At 40.1% G+C, this 19,265-nt stretch overlaps 1 protein-coding gene across 3 annotated transcripts in view; it reads right to left on the reverse strand.

Moving 5' to 3' along the window:
- The window catches only part of ECT2L (epithelial cell transforming 2 like), a 97,082-nt gene extending 88,053 nt beyond the window's left edge, over positions 1-9,029 (reverse strand). For all 3 annotated transcript variants that reach the window (XM_078155105.1, XM_078155106.1, XM_020973734.2), the window contains exons 1-2: positions 8,855-9,029; positions 8,293-8,405 (exon numbers count right to left, since the gene is read on the reverse strand). In XM_078155105.1, the coding sequence (XP_078011231.1) occupies positions 8,293-8,405; positions 8,855-8,956 (215 nt within the window). In that variant the 5' untranslated portion in view covers positions 8,957-9,029. The remainder of the gene's footprint in view (positions 1-8,292; positions 8,406-8,854) is intronic.
- Positions 9,030-19,265: the final 10,236 nt, after the last annotated feature.

Consider the following 19,265-nt stretch of genomic DNA (forward strand, 5'->3'; position numbering starts at 1 on the left):
GTGAAAGACTAACTATATTTCCCTCCATCCGATCCTGCCCTCCATTTATTCTATTCTCTCCTTTCACCCTGTCCCTCTTCAAAAGTGTTTACTTCTGATTACCCCCTCCCCTAATCTGCCCTCCCTTCTCTCACACCCCCCCTTATTCTTTTTTCCCCACTACTTTCCTGTAGGGTAAGATAGATTTCCATAACCATTTGAGTGCGTATGTTATTCCCTCCTTAAGCCCAATCCAATAAGAGTAAGGTTCACTCATTCCCTCTCACCTCCCCCCTCTTCCTCTCCATTGTAAAAGCTTTTTCTTTCCTCTTTTATATGAGATAATTCACCCCATTCTACCTCTCCCTTTCTCTTTCTCCCAGTACATTCCTCTCTCACCCCTTAATTTTATTTTTTAGATATCATCCCTTTATATTCAACTCACCCTATGCCCTCTGTCTATATATATTCCCTCCAACTACCCTAATAATTAGGAAGGTCTCATGAGTTACAAATACCATCTTTCCACGTAGGAATGTAAGTAGTTCAACTTTAATAAGTCCCTTGTGATTTCTCTTTCCTGTTTACCTTTTCATGCTTCTCTTGAGTCTTATGTTTGAAAGTCAATTTTTCTATTTAGCTCTGGTTTTTCCTCAAGAATGCATTAAATTCCTCTACATCACTGAATGTCAATTTCCCCCCTCATTCATTATATACTCAATTTTGCTGGGTAGATGATCCTTGGTTTTAATCCTAGCTCCTTTGACCTCTGGAATATCATATTCTAAGCCTTCTAATCCCTTAATATAGAAGCTGCTTGTGTTATCTTGACTGGGGTTCCACAATACTTGAATTGTTTCTTTCTGGATGCTTGCAATATTTTCTCCTTGGCCTGGGAACTTTGAAAATTTGTCTATAATATTCCTGGGAGTTTTCCTTTTGGGATCTCTTTCAGGAGGTGATTGGTGGATTATTTCAATGTCTATTTTACCCTCTGGCTCTAGAACATCAGGGCAGTTTTTCTTGATAATTTTTTGAAAGATGATGTCTAGATTCTTTTTTATCATGGCTTTTCGGTAGTCCAATAATTTTTAAATGATTTCTCCTGGTTCTCCAGGTGAGTTGTTTTTCCAATGAGATATTTTACATTGTCTTCTATTTTTTCATACTTCTGGTTTTGTTTTAAATTTCTGATTTTTCACAGAGTCATTAGCTTCCATTTGCTCTATTCTAATTTTGAAGGAATTATTGTCTTCAGTGAGCTTTTGGACCTCATTTTCCATTTGGCCAATTCTGCTTTTTAAGGCATTCTTCTCCTCATTGGCTTTGTGGACCTCTTTTGCCATTTAGTCTAGTCTATTTTTTAAGATGTTATTTTATTCAGTATTTTTTGGGGGAAGGGGGTCTCCTTTAGCATGATTTCATGATTTTCTTGCATCACTCTCATTTCTCTTCCCAATTTTTCCTCTGCTTCTCTTACTTAATTTTCAAAATCCTTTTTGAGCTCTTCCACAGCGTGAGACCAATTCATATTTTTCTTGGAGGCTTTGGCTGTAGGAGCTTTGACTTTGTTATCTTCTTCTGAGTGTCACCAAAAGTAAGTTTCTATTGTCTGAGTTTTTTTCCATTGTTTGCTCATTTTCCTAGCCAATTACTTGACTTTTTAACTCTTTGTTAAGATAGGGCTCTGCTGCCAGTGTGGAGGGTGTACTGTCCCAAGCTTCAGGGGTTTTGTGCAGCTGTTTTCAGAGATACTTCTAGAGACCTGTAAATTTTCAGTTTTTCCAAGAGCTAAGGAGAGGTGTCTACAGCTCTCCTGGCCTGTGATCTGGTCTATGAGTGACCACAAGTACTCTTTTCTGCCCTGGAACTATGAGGAGGGTTGCCTCTTTACTGCTGCCACAAGTTCTGTTATGCCAGTGCTCTTCCTTGCCCCAGGACTGCGACCCAGATCCAAGTATGGGCAAAGCAACAGAATCCTGCCTCAGTGCCAGCAAAGAGACCCCTGTAATCACCTTCTGATTAGTTGTGTGATCCCCTTGCCATCTGTGGGCTGAGAGCTCTGGAAGCAGCTGCCGCTGCCCAGGGGCTGTGCTGGGGCTGGGGTTGGACTGTGCTTCTCTCTCACCCAGGTCCAACAGACATTTCCTACTGACCTTCTAAGCTGTCTTTGGTGTTTGTGGTTTGAGAAGTCTGGAAACTGCCACAGCTGCCAGTGATTTAGTCCCCTAGGCCTGCTCTGGGTTTGCTGGGGCCCAGTCGGTACTGGCACTGCTTGCACTGGACTGTGCTCCTCTCTCAGCCTGGTGCAATAGACCTTTCCTATTGACCTTCTGGGTTATCTTGAGCTGGAAATTATTTCACTCCATCTTTTTGTGGGTTCTGATGCTCTAGAACTTGTTTAGAGTCATTTTTTATAGGTTTTTGGAAGGGTTTGGGGGAGAGCTTAAGCAAATCCCTGCCTTTACTCTACCATCTTGTTTTCCCCTATTTGTATACCACTCCAGGTATGTTCCCTATGCATTGATGGTATATGAACCTGTGAGAGAGTGTGCCCTACGTTTATGGGAAGGACATCTGTGCTACATTTCTTACTATGTTATTCTATTAAAAGTCTTTGTTTTGAACTCATTAATAGTCTTTTGGAGGATTAGTAAAAGTAAATAGTAGATGCAGACCCACAGACTACTTCATACTTTGGGTACATTTTTTAGAGACCTACTTATGAGAAAAGAGGTACCCCAGGTGTTAAATATACATAGCAAACATGTATTGGACTTCTTTTTTTAATTCTACATATGCCTATATCTTACTATTATTGAAAATTTCCAACTCTTTGCTCTCTTGTTCTTTCTCCTGATGGAAATTCAGGAAATTCCTTCTCAAAAAAGGCTGTGTTTTACCTGGCCCAACTACCTTCTGTCCATGCCTAGTCACAATCTCACTTCTCCCCACTCCACTTGGAGAGCTACACATCTGGAGCAGTGATTTAGAAAGGGATGTTTTTAAATGATTCTCATGAGGTTCTTTGGTTCATTATGCATACAATCAGCACATCACATACCACCCTCTCTCCCACCTGTCCCTTCCTACTATCAATAACACAAAAGAAACAGGCTTATCTTTTCCTTTTCCATATAATCCTTGGAGATGCCTTTTTAATGATACCTTCTTCTTAATGATTATACTCAATATTTTTAAAAGTAATCCTTTCCCCAAGCTCTTCCATTGGCATTTTATTTTTTCAAAGATCAACAAGTTTTAATTCACTACTTAATATAACTCAAGGGCATTTTTCATATTAATCTGATTGAAATCATTTTTATTTAAATGTTTCAAACTTTTTTATCTTAACTAGATTTTACCTGCATGAAAATGTTCGGAGGTCAGAATGACCATACAATAAGAGTGTGTAGTTGGCAATAGGTCCCACAGCCATTAATGTTGGCGCCGATTCTCTATGCAAAGTTGTCCTCTGTGCCTTTACCCCATTTCTTATGTCTGTCTTTTGCCACCTCCTACCTGATGCCATAGCAGGCATAAAAAGAATCAGATCTTGCACTCCATTGTTGAAATGAATTTATTAAATAAGGTGTGCAGTTAATACCCTACCCAAAATCTGCTGAAGGGAATAATGTCATATTGAAGTTCCCCCACCCACCTAAGGGAAACAATAGCTTGCCTGTCTGAAAATAACTAGCCTTTAAAAAAGAGATCTTTGCATAACGAGTAGTCAGGAACCACGCCACTACCTGACAGTTTATGAAAACTCGTTCTGCGAGTTTAGCAAGGAGGCTGACTCAGAGAACCCAGTTTGCACAAGTTCTTCCATGTGTGACAGACCAAAACCACCTAACTTTCTCCTGCTCCTCCAGTCTTAAGAGCCACAGAATAGGGGAAGTATCAAGCTTGACAGTTTTGGAGTTGGCTTCTTAGTGGAAATCGGAAAGAAGCCAATTTTGATATGCCTTTGGTACACACATCATCAGTATATTTTTTCATGTTAATTGACCTGGTAGAAACAGTAGCAAAACCCTCTTTAAAATGCTTTTCAAAGATCTAGTTCCTAAAGCTTCATGAGGAAGAATGTTTCTCATACTATAATAACTTGCTCAGTGATCTTTCCTACATCAATTATCTGTACTTTTAATTTTGTGTGTCATAAGCAAAATAATAATCATAATCATAATCATATTGGACAATAGAACATTTCTGTGTGTGTAATAAGAATACAGCCTGGTTTATTTACATTGTAACTTATAAAATAAGTCCTTCAAATAAGACTTTTTTCCTATTGCTTACATAAATGGTGATTTTTACTCATGGGGACAGTGTCTGCATGGATTATATAAGAAATTCTAAAACTCATTCTCCCCAATAGTTTTAACCAGGGATGTGCTGGTTAATGTTTAACAAATGGTTCTGTATGCAGGACACATTTTTAAGCTTAATTTGCATTATTAACATTTTGTCCAACACTTTATTAAGTCTAAACAATCAACAAAACAATAAATTAAGCCCCATTTGAAGCATTTATTTTCTAATTGTATTTATACAATACAACAAAAATTTAACAAATGGCATTCCTCAGGTAGGAGCTGGCTGGAGTTCACCCCTAGTTTTAACCTCCTCTTTGAACAAATCTCCTACTAGAACTACTAAGAAGTGAAATATTTTACTTCGAGTTTTATATCCTTTTTTCTCCCTCTGCTGTTTAATCAAAATTCAACCATAGGATCATAGATTTACAGTTGCAAGGATCCTTAGAGACCATAAAGTCCAACATTCATTTTTAGATGAGGTCCAACAAGGTTAAAGGTCTGGTTAAAGGCCACACAGATGAGTAGGTAGCAGATCTGGGATCTGACACAGCTCCTCTAACACCATATCCAGCCCCTGCTTCCATGATATCACACAGCCTCCTGGCACAAGAAAAGTTCAGGGCCTCTGCACATATGGGTGTGCCTCTTTTAGACTTCAGCAAAGTTAAAGTTTATGAGAGGCAAAGAAAGATGAAATGTTAGGGTGAGGCCTTTTCAGGTGTAAATTAAGCATTCTATGTTTTTTTTAAAGGAATTGAGATTCAAGGTGACTCAGATGAATATGAAAAGGCATTGAATTCCAATGGACCCTAAGGGAAAAATGGATTCATTCTCTAAAGCCATTCATTTTTCATAAGATTCCAACAGGAATCTGGGAAATCTAACTAGATGAGGTCCCTAGCTCTGGATCAGGCAGAAACCTCTGAAAGAAGTAATACCTTTCCCCTTCCCTGCCTGGGAAATGATAAAACTCAGATCAGAGGCCCTGAAGAAGCAGGACTGGAAAGACTTCTGCCAGTTCTAGGCTAAGTGTCTCTATTTTTTCTGAAAAGTCTTAGTGGCATACCAGCTGAAAAAACCCAGTCATACAGAGCTGAGCCTGCAGTGAAGCTAGTAGAGGCTGCGCCTGCCTATCAAAGAGTCCCTCAGATCCACTAATCTTGCCTTGGTACTGTTTGTTACCTGTGAGGATTCAGCCCAATAGAGAATCAGACTGTCCAATACAGATACTGAGCCCTGCAAGGGAACAGCCCAAGTGAACAACAGAGAGACTTGTCCATTCACATGGACACCTGTCCCACAGTGGAGTGCATGAGGATGCCCCAGGAAGGAAAGAACAATGAAGTCCTGCTCTATCAGCATCCCTATTTATGTACCTCACTATTACTATATTTTACATTCATGGCCACTCTTTCTCCTCCTACTCCAGCCTCTGGGGTCTATGTGTTTTGGTGGGAAAGGATATCCCAAGTCTGGATGAGGGGAGTGCATTCTTTGTAATTACAATTCTTGCTGCGTCACTTGAGGAAATATCTTCTAAGATCTGAGTCTACTGGCTGATAATGAATGGGAAACATATTGGCGGGGGCTTGGGAGCTACAGTATTAGGGGCAGCCATCCACAGGGCTGTCCCTATAACTTGAAGTAGCTGTTACACTTTGAATACCCAACTTAATAGCGTGAGTAGGAACTGGTACAGTGAGCAATCCCTGAGAATCTTAGTGTGAATTGTTCTAGTGTTAACCTAAAGTTATATAGTAAAATCTTTTAGCCTCATGTGACTTAAGATAAGCCAAGCAAGCCAAATCTTGCCATCAAATATTCACACATAATTTTCACTAATATCAACACACACCTCAGTTTTTGAGGGCAACATCTGACCTAGAAAATTTAGTAAACATTTCACTGAATTTTGAAGGGTATATACTTCCATGAGGAAATACAACTACTACCAAATAGGGCACAGCATTGTAAACACACCAAGATCACTGGTCCTGTTTTCAGCTCAGTCCCAAAGCCATGGCCCAAGGGAGGACAACAGTGTTTGTGGAAAAGGGCCTGCCATCCCTCTCCTCCCCCAGCACCAACTGTCACCAACAAGGCAGGAAATCAACCCAGCTGAAGAAGCAGGGCATTCTGAGGGAGAGATGGGGGATTGTATGTGTCAAGTGAGTCAGACCACTGTTAATCACCTTGACCACTACCTGCCCTTTGGCCTCAATGGCAGTAGGGTAGAACCACATACCCTAGAGCCCCCTAGAGCCCTGAGTATAGCAGCTACAGCCTAGACCAGTGGCCCTGCTTGTAGTACAACAGCTATAGTCATCATAAAGGTGAACAATCTTTGTGGAGCATTGTTCTACCATCCCTACCACCACTATCATCAACTTCTGAGCCCAAGAACCCAAGAATAGCAATGTTTCTCAGACAACCAGCCTAGCTTCCAGCCACAGATGTCATCAGCCACGAAGTCATCATTTAGAGAAGCAACCATTGTGGATATGAGACCTGGCAACTACCTCTCCAAGGGCTACAATCCCTACCTCCTCAGGAGCCATAGCTACAGGAAAGAAAGTTCTTACCAGCAAATCATTGGCTCCATTTGATGGTTCAGCCGACATGGTTTTATCAAAGGAAATAACACTAAAGAGGATGCATTACCATCTGATTTGCCACTGACCCATGAGATTTGAAGCTAAATACCCTTTTAAGAATGTGAGCTCCTTAAAAACAGAGATTTTCTTACTTTTCTGTTTCTATCCCTAGTTATTAGCACAGTACTTTGCACTTTCTTCCTTCCAAATGGGCTAATTACAAAATTGATGTCATTTTTATCCTACAAAAGGAAAAATCTAAATGCTACCGAAATGATGTAGGTTTCCCTGAAGATAGAATTTCAGGTCTAATATTGCTATTCCTTGAAAAATGCCACAAGATCTCTAATGACCTCAAGTGGTTGCAGCTAAAATTGCTTGATCTGTGATATGGGATAAAATTATAGCACATTACAAAATACCTGTAAGGGAAACAAATTACAACCAGGATTTATCATAAAACATATGTTTAAAAAATTCAATAATTTGGATATTTTTCTTGTTCTTTATTTTAGCAGCCTCTTTGAAGATGGACAAGCAGGTGTCTGTCTCTAATCAGTCACAATAAATTAACATCCAATGCATATGAGTGCCCAGAATTATGCAGGGGAATATTGGGAGGTAAAATATATGAACAGGGAAGAGAAGGAATTGATTTGAAATGTAAGTGAATTAAAGAGAAAGTAGATAGATTGTGAGAAGAGTGGGGCAGGGAAAGAGTACAGAATGGTGAGCAACAAAGAAAGAGAAGGGAAAGAGGTGGGAAGGGAGAGGCCAGGGAAGAAGAGTCAAGAAAAAGGTGGTGTTTTCAAATATTGGCAGCTACATGTCATGCTTTTAATAAGAGATGCTGATATTGGCATTATTTCATAGGCATTTCATGTGCTGTCTGTTTTGCCTTAATTACAATAAATACAACATTAGCCTGATAGTTCTAGGGAGCACAATTGTATAATGGGAGAAAATTACTGAGGCCTTTTTGCAAATTCCTGCTGCACTGAAGTAAGACAGCATAATACCATAAAAAGAGCACCTGGATTCAAATCCTTGCTCTGATAATCCCTGTGTCACTTTACAGAAGTCACTTTCCCTCAATGGGCTTCAGTTGCCTTATCTATAAAAGGAAGGAATTATATTAGGCCATATCTAAGGTCCCTTTCCAATTCTAAACTGTATATCTCTGCTGCCTGAGGGAGTTAATGTTCCTTTCAAAGTATCTTTCTCTCATCAGGTAGTTGTGCACTGAAAGATTCTGCATAAAGATAGTTTACAAAGTTGGTTACTTTGGGGTTTTTTATTTTTAAGAAAAGAGAAATAATTCTTGTTAAGTTCAAATAAACATCTTACTATATTTTACTTTCTTTAAAAGATAATAAGCATGTCCTATTAAAACTTACTTTAGTTGTGAGTGACTGCAATTTTGCAATATTGCAAGTAGAAACTCTTTACGTTGCTTGTCAGTCCACAGATCAAACCAATGAGTTATAAGACTAACTCTTTCCTGAAAGAGCTGTAAGAAAATAAAATGAAATATTTTTATACATTTCAACTTCTAAGCTAAGTATTCCTAGTGTAACATGGCATTAGCCAACGAGGCAGAATAAATAAATATTGCTAAATAGATATATGTAGGGCAACTGGATCTCTGCTTAAAGAAATTCATTGCTCTAAGGTCTATAACTTTGTGATGTAGTGGAAAAAACACTGGATTTGGAATCAGAGAACCTGAGTTTGAATTAGTATTCAAACTAATTTTACTATGTGTGGGAACTTGGATAAGTTAGATAATCTCTCCGGGTGTCAACATCTCAAGTGTAAAATGAAGGTGTTGGACTAAATGACCTCTGAGTTCCCTTGCAGCTTTAGATCTATGAATCTAGAAACTTAGAGGGGATTTTTTTTTAATTTGGCAAAATATGGATCCACACTTTACAGTAAAATTAAGCTTGAGTAACTCACCTGTTTATTTAATGATTTGTTGATAATTGGTGTCCAAGCACTGAACCTCCTTTGAAAGCACTCAATCGCCTGGCTCTCGTTGAAAAAGTCTCTTGTTGACATTTCTGCAAAGATTTCTCTATTCCTGGTTCCAGAAGCAAAAAGTTTCTTTCTTTCTTTCTTTCTTTGATAAAGAATTCCTAGAAGTATACAACAGATCAAAGGATTCTGTCGAACCATTTCAATAATCGTTACAATATTGCAACATCGTAGTGCTGATGTGTTGGGGGTGGGGAGAGTCTGGACTCGACCTATAGCTTCAGCATGGGGATTTCCTGGCGTAAGAACTCCTTCTACTCCTCTCCTCAGCATTTCTCGTGTGTTGTCTTCCTTTCACTCACACAGCTGCCACCCTTGTTCAGACCCTTAAAATCCCTTACCAGTACTGCCCAAAATAACCTTCCATTTGGTTCTCTGCCTCAAGCCTCTCCCCACTCCAATCCATCCTCCACAGCTACCAAAGAGATACTGCTAAAGCACAAGTCTTCGTGTCATGCTCCCTCCTCGATAAACTCTAGTGGCTCCCTATTGCTTCTAAGATCAAATATAAGCTCCTCTGTTTGACATTTAAATCTCTTGATAATATGACCCTTTTCTAGCTTTCCAGTCTTTTGACTTACCTCTTTTCACTCTGACATCTAGTCATACTGGCTTTTCTGCTGTTCTGCATACATGATACTACATCTCCCATCTCCAGGCTTTTGTACTGGCTCTCCTCCAGGCCTGAAATGTACTCCATTTACTCCTGCCTCTTGGAATAGTGAGTTTCCTTACTCTTTCCCAAAACTACCTTGTATGTTCATGTTGTTTCCCTGAATAGAATTTAAGCTTCTTGAAGCTTTTGTCTTACAGTAAGCACTTAATACATACTTGTTGGTTGATTGATTAAGGTAGCTCAGCAATTTCTCTGAAACTTGAGTCCTGGAAAGTTGCCTAGGGAACTAAGATGTTTAAGTAATCTGCCCAGAGTCAGGACTTGAACCCATGTCTTTCTAATTCCCTAGACCCTCTACTATGCTGCACTGCTTTTCAGAGCTGTTGTTCCTCCTTTGTTTTTGAAGAGGACCAATTACATTGTGGGGTGATATTTTGACTTGCTCATGAACTGAATTTAAGTCATCAGCCTTACTCTTTTTTCTAGAGTCACTGACATATGACTGGTGATCCTCCTGCCCTCTGCTGCTTCACTCCCCAACACCCCAAAAGAGAGAGCAAATATCCAAGGAGACAGCAGAAAATCCCTAAAAGCATAAAACAAGAAAGACAAAGTTATGTTCCCCAGGTGAGATTATCTTCATTTCTCAAAGGTATTGCCTTGGCCCAGTCCATGTTCTCTTCCTCTGGAAACTACTTGGGACTTCAGAATGGATGCTTTCTGTTACCAGGCCTCAGAGCTCTGGCTTTTTTCTTCATGGTCTTTAACTTAAGGGCATTCTTCAGCATGTCCAGCAAAATCAGGGTATGTATTTTGTTTCTTTCTTTTTTAGGCAATTGGGGTTAAGTGACTTGCCCAGGGTCACACAGCTAGTAAGTGTCAAGTATTTGGTTTGAGGCTGAATTTGAACTCAGGTCCTCCTGACTTCAGGGCTGGTGCTCTATCCACTGAGCCACCTAGCTGCCCCTAGGGTATGTATTTTGCAACCTTGGATGTAAACCTGCTATAGTTGGGGGGGGGGTAGCATCTTCAATCATCCTGAGCTATATCTTTCCACTGGACCCAGATGGCTTTGGAGGAGAAAATGAGGCTGGTGGCTTTGAACATCCCTCCCTCATTTAAATTCAGTTCACTTGCAAGTCATGACATCACCTTCCTGATGTAATGGATCTCTGAGAACAAAGGACAAACAAAAACTTGTGAAGAGTACTAGCTCCCCCCAGAACTGCCAGTTTCAGTTGGCCATTGCAGCTCCTTCCTTCCTTTTTTCCTCCTACCCTCCCTTCCTTCCTTCCTTTCTTTCTTCCCTCTTTTTCCCTCCTTTCCTCCCTTCCTTCCTCCCCTCCTTTTCCTCCTCTCCCTCTGTTCACATAGGAAATCATACCCTTACCTGTGGGTATTCTGTCCAAATATGAATTTTGATTGCTGAAACCTAGCATGATATCTTGGGGTTTGGGGATTAGATTTCTTTTTTATGGTCCATGCCTTAAACCCAAATCACTTTGACTTTCATTGATTGGCTAACAATGGGTCCCAGCCCAAGCCTCACTTTGTCATTGATTGGCTTCTGACAGCGCAGAGTGAGCACAAATAACAATTGTTTCTGTTTTGGCCAGGAACTCGAGGGTCTTCCCCTCCCAAATTGATTTCATTTTTTTTGACTAGGTAAAAGAGGCCATTCTTTGCCTCATTTTTACCTAGCCTTAATCACCGAATGGGCTTTGCTTCAGACAAACTGAGATCTGAGAAAGAACTTAGCTCAAAAAGGCCAAGATCTCCCACTACAATCTGGGTCCATCTCCGGACATCCTGATCTATATCTTGCCACTGGACCCAGATGTTTTGGGAGGAGAGAATGAGGCTGATGACTTTGTACAGCCCTTCCTCACTTAAATCCAGTTCACTTGCAAATCATGACATCTCCTTCCTGATGTCATGGTCCTCTTCGAGAATGAAGGACAAACAACAATATAACTGGGCCATTCATTCATTTCTGAACATGCTCATAAAGCTAACCATATGGCAGTTCATGTTGTCCTCAGCCTTGATCACTCACCCTGAATGTCTACCCTAGAGTTGGTCTCAGGTAATGATGTACCTGTCTGCCTTATGTAGGCCCTTGATTAGAATATCCACCAATAACCTAGAAAGAAAAAGCTGCAGTTCGGACTCCCCGGATCCCCATGCTGAACAATCAGCAACAACCAAAAAGCAGACCTCCAATGCTCTTTCCTCTCCAACATACAGGACTCTTCAGCAACAGGAAGACACAATTGCAACACAAGACATAACAATACTCTCTCTTATCCCCAGAGGCAGCACGATTCTTTTATCCGAAATTCACTTAGCCTCTCAGTGCTTCTAGTCAACTGTCTAAGATTATAAGTTGCAGAATTTTTGTCATTAGCATTGGCAGAGGCAATTTCCTCACCAGGAGTTCCCTGTCCTAATGAAATCATAATTCTGGTACCCATACACATATACAAATTATAAATACACATATACAAATTATAAATTAATTCTACGTAACACATATACACAACAGTATAAACTAGAACTATAGGAAACAAGGATGGAAATATAGGATGGTAACTATAGATAGTATATATGTCCATCTACAACTAAACTATGCTAACTATGTAACATGAATGTACTGCATGCACATATAAAAACTGTAAGATGCTATTGGTAACATGTATGCCCATCTACAAACCATCAGGTGCTAACTCTACATAACATGTATATACATATATAAACAACAAGATATTAACTCTGTGTAACATATATGAACTGGCCCCATGCTATCAGGGCCAGATTGAGTACATCTCTTCTACGTGATTTTTCTTTCATCCGCCATTGACTGCCATCTCAGCTATGTTCCCTCTTTTTAAGGGCCTCTGATTAGCACTCTGTTTTATTTAGTCACTTAACATTGCATAGTGTTTAACAAACAGGCATTTACTTCACAGATACATTAAGAGCAAATGTCCTAACATTTCTCCCCAATACTTTGAAGGAATACTCTCCCCCACATCACCTGATCTCTGGGGTAATAGGCTCAGAACTTAGCTAAATTCATAGTATTGGTTCCACCAGAGGTGACATCACTGATGGATGATTCCTTCCTACGGGCTGGACTCCCAGTGTTACTCCTCATAGCTCATTTGGCATTAATGCTAGGCTGGCTTTGACACTTGGTCAAGGATAGCAGCCTATTTCTCAGAGGCCCATTATGGCCTGAGCCTTAGGAGGTAGGTGGTATAGTAAATAGAGTGCTAGACCAGGAGTTGGGAAGACTTGAGTTTTAATCCGGCCTCAGATACTTCCTAGCTGTGTGACCCTGGGCAACCTCAGTCTGCCTCAGTTTAATCAAATGTAAAATGAGGATAATAATAACACCTACCTCCCAGTGTTGTTAGGCTCAAATGAGATATGTTTGTAAAGTGCTTAGCATGGTGACTGACATATAGTAAGTATTTAATAAATACTTATTTCTTTCCTTCCTTTTTTCTTTCCTCCCTCCTTCCCTTCCTTCTAGCTTTTCCCTTATGGCACAGTCAGATATGAGTGCAGCCAAAAATGCAGTCAGGAGATTGCCAAAGCTGACTCCGCCCTTAATGAAGACCTAGAGAAAGCTCTCCAGCACATTGGGCCTCCTAGATCACATTTATGGAGGGAATGGACAAAAATGAAACAGGATGAAGTATAGATGAGTTGTGATCTCCACCTTTGTAGGGGAAACCCACTTTGATGAGATCCTAGCTTCACTGAAGCATATTTTGGGGATACTCTTATTACAATGGAGGCAGGGATTGTATTAATTTTATCTATATCCTCAGAGCTTAGCAATCAACCAGTACACGTTTATAAGCACTTACTATATGCCAGGCACTGTGCTAAGTTCTGGGGTACAAAAAGAGAGAAAAGACAGTCCCTGACCTCAAGGAGCTTCCAATCTAATGGGGGAGACAGTGTGTACACAAATATATACAAAGCAGGCTATATACAGGATAAAAAGGAAATAATTAACTGAAGGAAGGCACTAGAATTAAGAGGAATTGGGAAAGGGATTTTAGATAGGACTTAAAGAAAGCCAGAGAGGTCTGTAGTCAAAGTGGAGAAAGCAGAGCATTCCAGGTGTGGGTGACAGCCAGAGGGAATGCCTAGAACAGAGAGACATAGTTTCTTCTTTGTGAATCAGCCAGGAGGTCAGTGTCACTAGAGGTTCTTGATAAATGTCTTTGAATTGATCTGACTTACTTAATATAATCATTTAAAATAGAAAAAAATATTTTTTCTTAGACAATTTGTAAGCCTCATAAATAAAATGTGCAATTCAAAAGTGGCACCGCTATGCTTGCATATATCCATTTTAAAAATCAGGTGCTTATAAGAAAGTGGCTCAGAAATTCATAAAAGATAAAAACCTCCCTTTTGGCAGCTCCTTCAATAAGGATTTTAAAACTCTGACAACTTGCTAAATGTTGCATGTGCCAAATCTTGCTGCTAACAATAACTTTCATCAATTAATATTTGTGAGACACATGTGTAAGGCACTAATACAATAAAGTGTCGATCTCAAGAGCAATTTGAATTTATACTTACTATCACCGCAGCTTAAACATTGAGTCTAGGTATTTAAACCCTAGAAAGAGACACTCTGGATCTGACACGTGAGAGAAAAGAGAAGAGAATAGTTTGGTGAATTCTCTCACTTGTCCTGGAGTAGAAGTAGGTTTTGTGTGTGAGGGTGAGAAAAGATCATGCCTATGATGTGGTAGTCAGCTATTCATTATCCCCAAGTAATCCCCACCATCTGATTTCTCTGTTTATGCTCCAGGGTTGCTGAACACAGACAGAAAAACGAAACAGTTGACTTCACTCACTGTGAACTCACCTTGCTGCTGCTCAATGATCATGCTCCTCTACCCCCTGACTTCCTATCTCATTCCCCACAGTACTTCCCTCCTTTGCACCTACCACACCCCTTCTTTGTGCCCCACACTTAGAACAGGTGGTGTAACTTACTTTGCTAAAAAGAAAAAATTGAGAGCACCTCACATGCAGTCCCTCAGTCCCATCCTCCATTTCTTAAACTTAGCAGCAGCATCACTCGCTCTCTTTCTCTCTAGTCAGTCAATCAGTCAGTCAGTCAGTCAGTCAGTCAGTAAACATAACAAAAACCAAAAAGAGCAATCCCTTAAATCAAGGAGTTCACAGTCTAATAGGGGAGACAATATGCAAACAACTACGTACAAGCAAGCCATATAGAGGGTCTATGTTATTGAGTCCTTTTCTCCAGTCGTCTCCTCCAAAGCTATTTTCCTCCATTCCTCTCTCTGTTTTCTTTCATGCATATTGTATTGGTATCCCCAGCTCACAGTGCACTGTGTAACAAGCAGTAGACACCTGATAAATGCTTGCTGATTGAATCTCTCTCTCCCTCACCACTGGCTCATTCTTTTCTTTTTACAAACAAGCTCAAGGGTTTCCATTCATAAATAAAAGCTTTCTCTTTATTCTTCTCTTGTCAGCTACTCTCCCATTTCTCTAACTCCCCTTTACTGCTAAACTTCTTGAAAAAGTTCTCTATTCCAAATACTTCCACTTTCTCACTACTCACTGTCATCTCATTGCCAGTGACTTTCTAATCATTAACCCCAAATGGACTTTCTGAAAAGTTCTCATTTTCCTTGATTTCTCATTAGCTTTTGACAGAATTGTCACTTACTAAATATTATTTACTTAAAGTAAATATTTACTTACTAAATCTTATCTTCTTCTAAGTTTCAGAGCCTCCACACTCTCCCAATTCTTATCTTTCCTCTCTAACCACTCTTTCTCCTTCCCTAGCTATCCCCTTCTCAACCACTTAATACAGGTCATTGTCAAGGCCCATTCTTGGCTCTCTTCTCCCTCTTGACACTATTCCTTGACTATTTCGTCTACTCCCATGACTTCCACTATCACCTCTATGCAGATGACTCTCACATCTTTATTTCCAATCCTGGATTCTCTTTCAGGTTTCAGATCTTATCTCTACGGGCTTTCCAAATATCTCCATCTCTAAGTTCCATTGCCACCTCAAATTCAAAATGTCTAAAATATGCTCCCCTTGACTTTACTATTTCAGTGTGTGGTGTCACCATTCACCCAATCTCCCCAATTTGGGATTATCTTGAATTCTTCCTCTCTTTCCATTCTGCCATCCAACCAGTTACCAAGTCTTGCTGATTCTAGTAGTCAGCTGCCACCCATTCCCTCTCCTCTATTCTCACTAGAATCACACTAAAACAGGTCCTGGTTATCACCCACCTGGATTCTAACTTCCATTCTCCCCACTCTTCAATCCCCCTTCACACCACTGCCTAAGTAACTTTTTTTTTTTTAAACAAAGCTCTGGTGATATCATTGCCCTGAACAGAAAGCTTTAGTGGCTCTACTGAAAATACAGCCAGACTTGGAGTCAGAAACACCTCGGTTCAAATCTCAACTTTTGCATTAGCCATATTACCATGGATAAATTACTTAACTTCTTTGTGTTCCAGTTTATTCATCTGAAAAATGCTGATAATATTGTATCTATGTCATATCATTTTTTTTCTGATGATCAAATAAGGTTAAGTTCCATTAAGAGCTGTGCAAACTTTAAAATACTTTTATGATTGTTTTAAAAAATCAGAGGAGGGTTTAAGCATTTTACTAGATAAATGCCAGTTTTTAATATTTTTTAAAGACTCCATGCTGAAAAAGGTGACTCTAGTTACATCTACTTTTCAGAAAAGCTGGAACTCATGAGACTTCGGCATTCTAACTGTAAGGATGTTGTCATATTCACTCGACCAGCTATAATAGCATTGGACACTCCTGTCACCCATGTACCCCTTTTTAAAATCACAGGAAGTAACGGGATGAAAATCAGGCGAGTAGAGGAAAGATGATGCAGTTAGTACAAGCCAGGAGCCCTATAAAAAATCAATGAAGAGATTTCTTCCCCCTCTCCATCCACTGTGAGCTGGGGCTGATAAGCAAACTGCAGTACCATGTGTGGAAAAAGCATTGGATTTGGCTTCAGAAGTCTTGGGCTTTGAATCCTAGTTCTGCTAGTTAATGTTTTCACTTCTTAAAGCCTTTTTCCTCCTCTGTAAAATAAGGATTATAACACACTATTACTTACATCTCAGAGTTGTTGTGAGGAAAGCACTTTGTTAAATCTTAAAGCCTACATCTTTTGTCTATTTTTTTTTAACTTTAGATACTGGATTTATAATTTCTTTTCAATTAACAAGCACTTATTTTCTCTCCCACTTTAGAAAAAAACAACAACCCTGTAACAAATATATGAGTGTGTGTATGTTACGTCAAGCAAAACAAATTTCCAAACTCTCCATCAGACAATGGATTTGGAGGCAGATGACCTAGGTTCAAATTCCTCCTCTGTCACTTACTCCCTGGGTAACATCGGGTAAGTCACTCAGTCTCTAAGGACCTCAGTTCCCTCATCTGTAAAAAGGAAAGACTGGCCTAGAATCACAGCTTTAGAACTAGAAAGGCTCTCAGAGGTCATCTAGTCCAGAAGGCCAGCAAGGTAAAGGGATTTGCTCAAGGTCACCCAGGTTGTAGCTATAGCAGTATTTGACCCCAGACCCTTTTATTCCAAATCCTGTGCTCTTTCCCCTGTGCCACACCGACTAGATGACCTCTCTGTCCCCATCTACCTCTAAATCTATGATCCTAGGAAAGCATCAAGTCACTGAGGGGAATCTGTTGCCCAGTCTGAGTCCTTCAATCTCCTCTCTCTACCTAGGTGCCAAAGCACTTTCTCCTGGTCTGGGGCGGGGGTGGGGGTGGGGTGGGGAAGAGAAGAGGGGAGGCGGGGAACTATGCTATGTAAGAGTACCCAAATAAGAGATGTATCACCCATGTCCCATATATATATTTTACCTCTGGAGAGACAGGAAAGGAAGCGCGAAAAGTGAAGGGAGTTTCTGGAGGAAGCTGCCTTCGCCGCTTTCTTCCGCAGCTTCTGGTTCGCAACTCATTGGAAAAAGGGGATAGGAACACAACCCTATCTCCATAGGGACACTACAACAAGCAAGCTCCAATCTGCCAGTCAGAGTGCTCAGTGCGGACATACTACGCAGCCTGCACCGCGGAAGAAAAGAAGTCCATAGAGCAAAGGGCCGAGGGGAAAAGAGCCCGACCAGTCTGCCTGTGCCGGGACGCGAGACCCTGTCGTCCGTGTGTGCCCAGACAGCGCTGAGAGCCAGTGAATGGTTCTCCGCTGCCCTGTAGCTGTATGGGGACCTCAGCTGTTCCTGAGAGCTCCCGCCCATCCCGCCACCTTTTTATCCTCGGACAGCGTGAAGGCTGTCCTCCTCTGCCTTCGCTTAAGCGCAGGCCCAGAGATGTGGGGGCCCTTACATTTATGTTGCCCCTTCCAAGTCCTCTAATGCTGTCAAGTTTCTGTGCAGGATGGCTGGCGAACCAAATAAAGCAAACGACAGTGGGCGAGATGGCCATTGTTTGGTCCCTATAATCTTGGTAGAATTAGGTTTGAAGGCTCCTTAGAGTTTCATTCTTAACTAAGGATGTTAATTGATGTAAATTGATTTGTTCAAGTTTACTTGGGCAGAGCTAGAATTGGAACCCAGATCCCTCTACACCTGAGTGCTTCTCAGATAACTATGGTTAAATCAAAATCCTTGCCATCATCTCGCTTTGCTTAGATTTGGTATCATTGATAAGAGTTTTATTTATTATTATTAAGGATTTTATTGTTTGGATGCAGTTAAGTTTAGCATGTTGAATTTCAGTATTTAATCAAGAGGTCAAAACTATAGGGCTTTGGAACATTAATAGCCTCTTGATGGTAGTGTTTAAAAGTTGCTTTTTTTTGAGGCAATTAGGGTTAAGTGACTTGCCCCCAATCATACAGCTTCTAACAATCTGAGTCCAGATTTGAATTCAGGTCCAGGGTGGGTGCTCTATCCACTGTGGCACCTAGCTACCCCAAAAGTGACTCTTAGGACCAATTCTGCTACTTAGAATGGTTACTGAAACAATCCACACCAAAAACTTTCCCAATACAAGTCACAATCACCTTATTTTTATTTACTGTGAAGCTCTTTATTTGAAAACAACCAGATTTTTCTGTTGCTCTTACAATAAAAGCAACAGCCCTAACTAGTTGTGTAACATAAATTGCTATTCTTTGGGCCTTACTTTCCTTATCTGTAAAATGAAAGGAATGGACTAGATGGATTGTTAGAGGCCCTTTATGGTTTAAATTTCTATATATGTAGAAAATGTAAACAAAGGATACGTTAGATAAACCCAAACTGAGGTACCTGGGACCCATATCTTTTGCAAAAGACAAAGCAAAAGTGAATGAAAAGGTCAGTCTCCTGAATCTGCCACCAATCACAGGAAACAGATTTTGTTTGACTTACACTCAGGAATTTTCCAAGAAAAACATTTAACATGTTTTTGGTAAATTTTGCTTTTTGTCTTTGTCACACACTGTGGTATTATATAATAGTCTACTCTCTCTCTACCCAGTTGACACTGCTAACATGAGTATTCCTTTTTTCTCAAATATTTTTAAAATTAATGGTGTAAAAATTGAGTAATTTAAAAATAAATTACTAGAAGTTCCATTTTTTGGGTACAATTTTTCAATGTATATTTGTTACCTAACACTATTTAGTTTCTAAG

This window comes from Phascolarctos cinereus, unplaced genomic scaffold, assembly GCF_003287225.1.
Source record: "Phascolarctos cinereus isolate Bilbo 61053 unplaced genomic scaffold, phaCin_HiC Scaffold_5;HRSCAF=322, whole genome shotgun sequence".
Classification (NCBI taxonomy): Eukaryota; Metazoa; Chordata; class Mammalia; order Diprotodontia; family Phascolarctidae; genus Phascolarctos; species Phascolarctos cinereus.